Below are 10,998 nucleotides of genomic sequence, written 5' to 3'. Positions count from 1 at the left end.
TGTCTCCTAAAAGTCAATCAAACAAGTTAATAATTATGCATTTTTGCTCATAATCAGACTTGAGTGACACATATTATTATTAGAACATCATGAAAAGTTGCATTTCCGGACGATTGAAACGTCCTTGCCAAAAAGCACGCCATCATTCTTCCGTCTTCCCTTCCCTTTTCCCCTTCCAGGAGAGTACAGTACCATCCACAGTCCATCAACCCCCATTAAAGATTCAGATTCGGATCGATTGCGCCGGGCCTCGGATGGAAAGTCACGTGGCCGGGGGAGAAGAAACAACAACCCATCACCGCCGCCCGACTCCGACCTTGAGGTAGGGTGAGGTGGCTACCTTGGCGACAGACGGCTGAGGCACCGGGGGACATTAATCTACTTAGAATATGGCTGACACTTTGCCTTTAATGATGGACGCTCATTCATTAAAGGGAAGAATCAATAATGAATGCATTGTGGATAATGACTCACATATATTTTATATATAAGTTCTTGCTTCATTAATAAGTCATTAAGTGAAGTCATCCCTGGGGTGAATTATGTATATTTATTGTCAAAAAATTCCTCCTCATTAATAGGATATGAATTTGAAGCGATTGCATCATTGCATGTTAACATATCTAGTTAATTAGTTTGTCATTATTGATCACGCTAATGTAAAGGGCAAGGAGTGGAAGAGGAGTGTTGCGGTGCCGAGCAAATGGACCGACGGTCCCTGCGGGTGCGCGAATACACGCTCCTGGCCTTATTGACCAGGAGGATCACCTTGCAAGCCCGACAGAGTGCACCATTGATTTTGCCTCTTTTTTTTTGTTTTTCTTTCCCTCCTTCCTTGCACACCGAAAACTCCCCCCTTGCTTCTCCAGCGAGTATTCATCTGGGACCTGGATGAAACAATCATCGTTTTCCATTCCTTGCTCACGGGCTCTTACGCCAACAGATACGGACGGGTGAGTGGACGTTTTTTATGACGATATATATATATATATATATATATATAAGGCACAAAAGCGTTTGGAGGGGTTTTGGCGGTGCTTTGTCCGTGCAGCTGTTGCAGCCGTGCATGGCTGCTTGGGGCACGGCTGCAGGGGGCCTTGCACCAGTTGCGCATGGGCGTCTAGTGACACATTTAAGTGAGCCTTTCTCTGAAAATTTTTAACCGTATTTGGCCGAGGGTGGGATTGAATCGGCCGTGCAGCCGAAGTTAAACACACAATTCAATAAACGCAATAAAACTAAAGTAAAGTAAAACTACACAAATACAGTAAAATAAAACAAAAAGAAAGTAAAACTGCCTATACTTCAAGCGACTTATAAATCAAAAAACTGTTTATGTTACATAAAGACTGGACACCTTTTCTGTTCATGTTTATTTTTTGTGTAGCTGTTAGCATTGTGTTAGCATATCTTACACCTATTCAGCCTGTTCTCTATTCTTTTATTGTTAGAACTTACCTTCCAAGATGACGTAATGTCTGTTTTGGTCAAGTAGTTTGGAAAATAAATTACAAAAAATGTGACTTATACTCCGGAGCGACTTATGTATGTTTTTTTTCTACCTAATTATGCATTTTTGACCTTGTGCGACTTATACTCCGGAGCGACTTATGTATGTTTTTTTCTACCTAATTATGCATTTTTGACCTCATGCGACTTATACTCCGGAGCGGCTTATGTATGTTTTTTTCTATGTAATTATGCATTTTTGACCTTGTGCGACTTATACTCCGGAGTGACTTATGTATGTTTTTTTTTTACCTAATTATGCATTTTTTGCCTTGTGCGACTTATACTCCGGAGCGACTTATGTATGTTTTTTTCCTACCTAATTATGCATTTTTGACCTTGTGCAACTTATACTCCGGAGCGACTTATGTATGTTTTTTTTTACCTAATTATGCAATTTTGGCCTTGTGCGACTTATACTCCGGTGCGACTTATGTATGTTTTTTTCTACCCAATTATGCATTTTTTGCCTTGTGCGACTTATACTCCAGTGTGACTTAGGTATGTTTTTTCTCCCTAATTATGCATTTTTGGCCTTGTGCGACTTATACTCCGGAGCGACTTATGTATGTTTTTTTCTACCCAATTATGCATTTTTTGCCTTGTGCGACTTATACTCCAGTGTGACTTAGGTATGTTTTTTCTCCCTAATTATGCATTTTTGGCCTTGTGCGACTTATACTCCGGTGCGACTTATGTATGTTTTTTTCTACCCAATTATGCATTTTTTGCCTTGTGCGACTTATACTCCAGTGTGACTTAGGTATGTTTTTTCTCCCTAATTATGCATTTTTGGCCTTGTGCGACTTATACTCCGGAGCGACTTATGTATGTTTTTTTCTACCCAATTATGCATTTTTTGCCTTGTGCGACTTATACTCCAGTGTGACTTAGGTATGTTTTTTCTCCCTAATTATGCATTTTTGGCCTTGTGCGACTTATACTCCGGAGTGACTTATGTATGTTTTTTTCTACCTAATTATGCATTTTTGACCTTGTGCGACTTATGTATGTTTTTTTTTACCTAATTATGCATTTTTTGCCTTGTGCGAGTTAAACTCCAGTGCGACTTATGTATGTTTTTCTCTACCCAATTATGCATTTTTGGCCTTGTGCGACTTATACTCCAGAGCGACTTATGTATGTTTTTTTTCTACCTAATTATGCATTTTTGACTTTGTGTGACTTATATTACGGAGCGACTTATAGTCCAGAAAATACGGTATTTGACTCCACATATTGATTTGGTGATTTTAATATTGCACAGATTACAGACTACCGATATCATCATAAAAAAAGCAATATCGGTTGATATCGATGTCAGTTTTTTTCCCAATGGTAAAAAGAAGTGACACATATCGGTATCGACTGATATATTAGAGAATATCGTTTTTTGTCCAAAAAGCCAATATCTGACCTCCTTTGTTGCTTTGAAATGTCTCCTGTCCATTAGAACTCCTGTATTTATTCATGATACAGCAAAGCTATTTTCCTTATGCATTCTCATAAGATGATATGTTTGCTTTTCTAGTCTCATATTTATTATTCCATGTAAATTGCGTCTCCATATTTAAACTTTGCAAACAAACTTGATTTGGGAAATAAGGCCGAATCTTATTCTCATGACTTCCTCTCCTTCATTTACTTTTTTTTTTATTTTTTTTTACCCTGAACGAATTGACATTATTTAGTCACGGCTTGTTTTGACTATGGAGGTGTCTGCTTTTTGACATATTTCTCCTCCATATGTCAAAGATCTTAGCGTCTGCAGCCCCATCGCTGTGCGCCTTTGTTCTGGTATGATGGGGGCACTGTTTTGTTTTGGGGGTGAAAGAAGGGGCTGCCCCACGACCCTCCACTGTTTATTTACTTTATTCCCAAGCCCGGCATGCTGGGTAGAGAACGAGCTTATGCCAAGTAGCAGCCCATGAGGGACGCACACACACATGGAGGGTCTCCTGCGTCTGAAGCAGGAAACACACCCGCCTCCATAAGGGCCCCGTTTCATCTGCTTGTATATAGGATGTGACAGCAGCAAGAGTCCCACTCACTGCTTTGACATTTTTGACCATTTTGAACAGAATTACACTCCAGCAATAATAATGGAGGCAAGCATAAACCCGACATCCACCCCCTTGACCCCGTCTGGGTGTCATCCCTGTCTCAGTGGCGTAAACAAAACACATTTTCCCTGTAATCACTATAAATAGGCGCGTATCCTCACTTTCCCTAACACTCGGTGACCCCCCCCCCACTCTACCCCAACTCCCCGCCTCTCTTCCAGCCACATAAACACCACGCTGTTCTTATCAGCTCTTTTAATTGGCATCAAGGCAGCAGCCCGCCCCCACAAAGCTTTTGACGGCTAAAGCCAGCTGTAATGCCATTGGGCCGGAGCTTAAAGGAGGTGGAGATGTGGGGGTGTTTGGACACGATGACGGGGGGGGGTCAGCTCGGCGGCCTACGTGGATGGCACTGACATCTCGAGGCAGGTGGTGCCGGAGGACCACCGGCTTGTATTTCCTCGCTGATTGTTTGGATTTCATCTCAGCGAGTATTTCTTTTTTTTGTTGGAAAAAAAATGGCGCTAAAAATTCATGCTAATTGAGAGGATTTAAAATTGTTGGCAATGTCTCAATCGACTACAACAAACCCGTCCCTATCCGCAAACTGGAGTGCCCAATAAATTAATGACGAAATAACCCGCCATGGGGCCAAAGTTTTTTGCATTTGGGTTTTTCATTCAAGTATTTGAAGTTAGCATGATTTGCTAGTAGCATTACTGTATGTAATAATTTTTTTTAGGTTAGAGGGGAAAAAATGTGTTATTTGCGAGTATTAGTGAGTATTGTTATGTGTAAATAGTACTATCTGCAAGTAGCATTGTGTGTGTTATTGTTTATTTACGGTATTATTATCGATTTAATATGACAGGAAGAACCGAGTTTCCAGTATATACGTATGGCCCCTCATTTTTTAACCCAATAACCTGAGGGCCACAGATGGGCCGCCCCTTGCACACCCCATGTCCTAAAGCCCCCCGAAGTGGAAGGGGATTGAGCTTCTTGTGTGGCTGCCCTGCTGTCATCTTTAGTGAAAACCTAAGCGCTATAGGCTACGACGGCTAATCAGTAGAAAGCTCAGGTGTGTCTTCAGGTGGTTTAGCTCGGTAATCCCTGCTTCTGGTCCTGGCAGGCCTGGTTTCACTCCCGATGCAGCTGCAAGAAATAAGTCCATGAGAACTTTTTTGCATCTCGGTATTTTGTGCTAATTGGAGTTTGAAGGGGTTTTTAATCATGTTATTTTTTTTTATATATTTCCATTTACAATACATTGATATATTTTTGGCAATCAGTGATTGAAGTATTTGATGTTTTACTTTTAATTTTACTTTTTTAAATTTATTTTTATTTTTATTTTTATTTTTATTTTTATTTTTATTTTTATTTTTATTTTTATTTTTATTTTTATTTTTATTTTTATTTTTATTTTTATTTTTATTTTTATTTTTATTTTTATTTTTATTTTTATTTTTATTTTTATTTTATTTTTGTTTTTATTTTTATTTTTATTTTTTATTATTTTTTTTATTTTAATAGTATTTGTGTTTTGCTTTACTTTAGTTTTATTGAAGTGTGTTTAACTTTGGCTGCACGGCGACCGAGTGGTCAGCACACGGCTTTACAGCAAGGAGCAAGGAGACCCGAGATCAATTCCACCCTCGGCTATCTCTGTGTGGCGTTTGCACGTTCTCCCCGTGCATGCGTGGGTTTTCTCCGGGTACTCCGGTTTCCTCCCACATTCCAAAAAAACATGCTAGGTTAATTAGCGACTCCAAATTGTCCATAGGTATGAATGTGAGTGTGAATGGTTGTTTGTCTATATGTGCCCTGTGATTGGCTGGCAACCAGTCCAGGGTGTATATACCCCATCTCTCGCCCGAAGACAGCTGGGATAGGCTCCCTCCCCCATTCCAAAAACATGCTAGTTGCTAACATGCTAGGTTAATTAGCGACTCCAAATTGTCCATAGGTATGAATGTGAGTGTGAATGGTTGTTTGTCTATATGTGCGCTGTGATTGGCTGGCAACCAGTCCAGGGTCCAAAGACAGCTGGGATAGGCTCCAGCACCAGAAAATCAATGAATGATTGAAGTATACCGAGGAAGATTTTATGATTTTTTTTTTTTTTTACTGCGTTCATTCCAGTCTGTGGCCTTTCTGATGACGTTCCTGGTCCGTTTCTGCAGCGTCGTAAACACACTTTCAAGTCTTTTATGAGAAAGGCCTGCTGGGAAATTATTTGAATGAGTTACAAGGAGTATGCACTTGCTTGTGTTGGAAAAAAAATGTAAAAAAAACATGTGATAAGACACATATGGGATGATTACTTATGTATTTTTTTCCCCCTTAGGATCCACCTTCGTCAGTATCATTAGGACTACGTATGGAAGAAATGATCTTCAACTTGGCCGACACGCATTTATTCTTCAACGACTTAGAGGTAAGACGTATGATGATTTATTTTTATGAAAGCCCATAAGCCTCTCATATTGGAGACGCATTACCTTTTCATCCCCCGAGGGACACCGTGACTTTTACACGTGCTGTCAGTCTCCCGACCCCCCCCCCCCCCCCCCCCCCCTGCCTTTTCTCTTCCCACTCAGTGCAATTTGTCAGGCTTTAGTGTTTTCTGCGGCCGCCCCGTCTGTCTGTCTGCATGTCATGCTGTGTGTTTTGGTGTTGCTGTCCACCTACGCCACATGTTGCTTCCCACATGTCTTGGCCTCGCTCATGCTTGGTGCATGTGTGTGTCGTTAGATGTCTCGTCTGCGGACGAGCAAAGACGGAACCGACTCGAATTTGAGCTAGGAGTGAATTGTAATGCTAGTAGCATTAGAAGTAATCCATCAATCTAAATACAATTGGTATGGTATGCTGGAGCCTATCCCAGCTTATTTATTTTGTTATGTGTCTGTTAGCTTAGTGTAGGCATAATTCCTGTAATATTTATATAAAAAATGTGCAAAATTACTGCATTACAGCACATTTCTACATGCAATCACTCCATAAAAATCCAGAATTAATATTGATTGCGAGCGGCACGGTGGTCGAGTGGTTAGCGTGCACACCTCACAGCTAAGAGACCCGAGTTCGATCCCACCCTCGACTATGTGTGGAGCTTGCATGTTCTCCCCGTGCATGCGTGGGTTCTATGAAAAACAATTTTCATAAATATGAAGTTATGCAGACACTTAGCGCCATCATGCTTGGTGTTAGCATGCTAGCACGTCAATGTTAGCATGCTAACATAATTATACAAACATTTCTAGCATTTTCAGGGATAGGATCTTTGCGCTATTATGCTAGGTGTGAACATGCTAATGCTTGCATGTTAGCATTCTAACATAATTATACTAACATTTTGTGGTGTTAGTGATGAGTGCTTAGCGTGAAGACCTCACAGCTAGGAGACCCAAGTTCAATCCCACCCTCGGCCATCTCTGTGTGAAGTTTGCACGTTCTCCCCGTGCATGCGTGGGTTTTCTCCGGGTACTCCAATTTCCTCCCACATTCCAAAAAAAACATGCTAGGTTAATTAGCGACTCCAAATTGTCCATAGGTATGAATGTGAGTGTGAATGGTTGTTTGTCTATATGTGCCCTGTGATTGTATATAACAGTATAGTGTATAAAAATATTGTATACAACAATATAACAGTCACTAAAGTCATCACACAGCAACTTCACACTCAAATATACAAACATGTACCAATATGAATATTAAAAAAGCAACTCCTTAAAAGGACTCCAAATTGTCCATAGGTATGAATGTGAGTGTGAATGGTTGTTTGTCTATATGTGCCCTGTGATTGGCTGGCCACCAGTCCAGGGTGTACCCCGCCTCTCGGCCAAAGACAGCTGGGATAGGCTCCAGCACCCCCTGTGACCCTCGTGAGGAAAAGCAGTAGAAAATGAATGAATGAATGAATAATATTGATTGCACTGGATTGCATAATCCCACCCAGGTGTACCTAATAAAGTAGTCTCTGTGTGATTTATGGAGGGTTAGTGAATGTGATCTCGTCCCCGCATTCTGCTGACCTCACTGGAGAGGAAATGTTTTCTTTGATACTGAAGTGCGAAGAGATGTGCGGGCCGCCGTGCCAGGTCTCATGACTCAGCGTGGCGTGGGGATGTTGTTACATGAAGACAAACGACGGTGTGTGTGTACCGCGAGAGTCGGAACATCATGCTTAAGTTGATCCCTGTCTTTAATAGCTCATTTCCAAACGGCTCCATTTGGGAGTTAAACACACTTCAATAAAACTAAAGTCAAGCAAAACACAATTACTGTAAAATAAAACTAAAATTAAATAAAAAAAAAAATGTTGTGATTAGTGGTTAGCGCGCAGACCTCACAGCTAGGAGACCAGGGTTCAATTCCACCCTCGGCCATCTCTGTGTGGAGTTCTCCCCATGCATGCGTGGGTTTTCTCCGGGTACTCCGGTTTCCTCCCACATTCCAAAAACATGCTAGGTTAATTGGCGACTCCAAATTGTCCATAGGTATGAATGTGAGTGTGAATGGTTGTTTGTCTATATGTGCCCTGTGATTGGCTGGCCACCAGTCCAGGGTGTACCCCGCCTCTCGCCCCAAGACAGCTGGGATATTCAACTCCAGTGCATTTAGGAAGGAAGGAGGCAAAGAGGCAAGGAAGGAAAGAGGGAAGGAAGGAGGCAAAGAAAGAAGGAGACAAGGAAGAAAGGAGGCAAGGAAGGAAGGAAGGAGGCAGGGAAGGAAGGAACGAGGCAATGAGTCAAGGAAGGAACGAGGCAAGGAAGGAAAGAAGAAACGAAGGAATGAAGGAAGGAAAGAAGGAAGGAAGCAGGCAATGAGCCAAGGAAGGAAGGAGGCAAGGAAGCAGGCAAGGAAGGAACGAACGAAGGAAGGAGGCAAGGAAGGGACGAAGGAAGGAAGGAAGGAGACAATGAGCCAAGGAAGGAGGCAAGGAAGGAGGCAATGAGTCAAGGAAGGAACGAGGCAAAGAAGGAAAGAAGGAATGAAGGAAGGATGGAAGGAAGGAAGGAAAGAAGGAACGAAGGAAGGAAGGAGGCAAGGAAGCAGGCAAGGAAGGAAGGAAGGAAGGAAGGAAAGAAGTAACGAAGGAAGGAAGGAGGCAAGGAAGGAAGGAGGCAAGGAAGGAGACAAGGAAGGAACAAAGGAAGGAAGCAGGCAAGGAAGGAAGCAGGCAAGGAAGGAAGGAAGGAAGGAAGGAAGGAGGCAATTAGCCAAGGAAGGAGGCAAGGAAGGAAGGAAGGAAGGAAGAAAGGAGGCAAGGAAGGAAGAAGACAAGGAGGCAATGAGCCAAGGAAGGAAAGAGGCAAGGAAGGAAGGAGGCAAGGAAAGAAGAAAGAAAAGAAGGAAGGAAGGAAGTCTCCTCCCACATTCCAAAAACATGCTAGGTTAATTAGCCACTCCAAATTGTCCATAGGTATGAATGTGAGTGTGAATGGTTGTTTGTCTATATGTGCCCTGTGATTGGCTGGCCATCAGTTCAGGGTGTACCCCGCCTCTCGCCCCAAGACAGCTGGGATAGGCTCCAGCACCCTTGCGACCCTCGTGAGGAAAAAGCGGTAGAAAATGAATGAGGGGGGATGAATTAATTCTTGTTTCCTTGTGGGACTTTTACCCCGATTGTCACCAACAACACTGTGACGTTCCTTGGAAGTCGTATGGACCTCTCCTTCCGAGTGTTAAGTGGCGCTTCTCAGCAACGCCTAACCAGTTCTGTTTCCTCTCCCACTGATTTACAGTCATCCATCGAAGCTAAACGGAGTGCGACTATAAATACGGAGGCCAGCAGCAGTTATGTATTTAAGCATGTGCAGAAATGCATATGGTCCATCTAATTTAGTCGGAGCCATAAAGGGAGACCCCGGAGGCCATGCAGAAACACAGGTGCAGAGTTAGTGGCCTAACAGTGCAGCGTGAAGTGGGGGGGTCGGGGGGGGGTCCATCTAAGTCTTAACACCGGTGTCCTGCCAGCCAATGTAGAGGAACATTAAATATGGCCGGTGCACAAATCAAATCCATTAAACCTTGTTTGGGTGTTATTTTAGCCATGGGCACAGCATAACTGGCATTGTAGTCGGCATGCGGAAGTCTACTTTTAGCCGGTGTGCATTCATGTGTGTGTGTGTGTGTGTTGATGGAGCTGGTGAGCGGCGATGCAGAGGAAAGTCATAAAAAGAAAGGGGGCGGGACAAAGGATTGAACACGGATCTGTTTTAGCCTGACGTCGCTCATGTTTGGTCGCGGTTTCATGTTTGACTGGTGGCTCAGAAAATGGTAATCTATTCTACAACATTTTTTTTTGGGGGGGCGGGGTTTCACACATTTTTATTCTGATTCACCCAAAAAATTTACTCTGATATTTACATTTTTTTTCAGATAAAAAAAAAATATTTGCATTATATGCACTTATTAATTAATTTATTGATTGTTTTATATTATGACTTTATTCCCATAATATATTTAATTGTTACGTGTCATATTACAATGTATTACCAAACTTACAACTTACATTTTTTTTATTTCACAACTATTTCAACATTCTTCTTGTAGAATTTCTGGTCATAATTATGACTTTATTCCCATAATATTTTTACTTGTTCCTGGTCATATTACAATGTATTACCAAATTTAATTTTGTGAAAATTACACTTAAAATAATATTAATAAAATAAAACTAAAATAAATAAAATTAATAAATAATTAAAAATAATAATAATTTAAAAAATAAAAGATAATTCAACCTTATACTACTTATTTTTCTTCATAATATTAGAAGTTTATTCTGGTAAAATATTCTTGTTGGAATACAACTTTTTCCTGAATATTTTGACATTAGTCTTTGATTTTTTTTTATTTATTTCCCAACTATTTCAACATTCTTCTTGTAGAATTTTTGGTCATAATTATTACTTTATTCTTATAATATTTTTAATTGTTACGTGTCATATTACAATGTATTACCAAGCTTACAACCTTAAAAAAATAATAATAATAATTCAACCTTATACTACTTATTTTTCCTGATAATATTAGAAGTTTATTCTGGTAAAATATTCTTGTTGGAATACAACTTTTTCCTGAATATTTTGACATTAGTCTTTGATTTTTTTTTTAATTTCACAACTATTTCAACATTCTTCTTGTAGAATTTCTGCTCATAATTTATTACCATAATATTTTGACTTTATTGTCATTACACAAACTTTTTCTGCAAACTTTATTTGTTCTTTTATGCATTATTACTTTAATATATATCCATAATATCACAGTTATTCACATAAAATTATGATATATTTTTTTTACTTTATTCTTAAAAATTACTGCAGATTTTTCCAGTTTTGCTGTTGTTTTTTTTTATTAAATTATATTTTTAGACTGTTCCATATGTCATTAAAAAAAAACTTAAACCAAA

General features: G+C 40.3%; 1 protein-coding gene across 5 annotated transcripts in view; it reads left to right on the top strand.

The window, feature by feature from the left end:
• eya1 (EYA transcriptional coactivator and phosphatase 1) overlaps positions 1 to 10,998 on the top strand; it is a 59,706-nt gene that overhangs the window by 30,928 nt on the left and 17,780 nt on the right. For all 5 annotated transcript variants that reach the window (XM_058060172.2, XM_058060163.2, XM_058060164.2 and 2 more), the window contains 3 exons: positions 180 to 322; positions 870 to 953; positions 5,923 to 6,012. In XM_058060172.2, coding sequence (XP_057916155.2) covers positions 180 to 322; positions 870 to 953; positions 5,923 to 6,012 — 317 coding nt within the window. The remainder of the gene's footprint in view (positions 1 to 179; positions 323 to 869; positions 954 to 5,922; positions 6,013 to 10,998) is intronic.

Source organism: Doryrhamphus excisus, linkage group LG7, assembly GCF_037039965.1.
Source record: "Doryrhamphus excisus strain RoL-2023G ecotype Guam linkage group LG7, RoL_Dexc_Guam_v1.1, whole genome shotgun sequence".
NCBI lineage: Eukaryota > Metazoa > Chordata > Actinopteri > Syngnathiformes > Syngnathidae > Doryrhamphus > Doryrhamphus excisus.
Note: the sequence above shows the minus strand (reverse complement) of the source record. Positions and strands in the feature narration are given on the sequence as shown.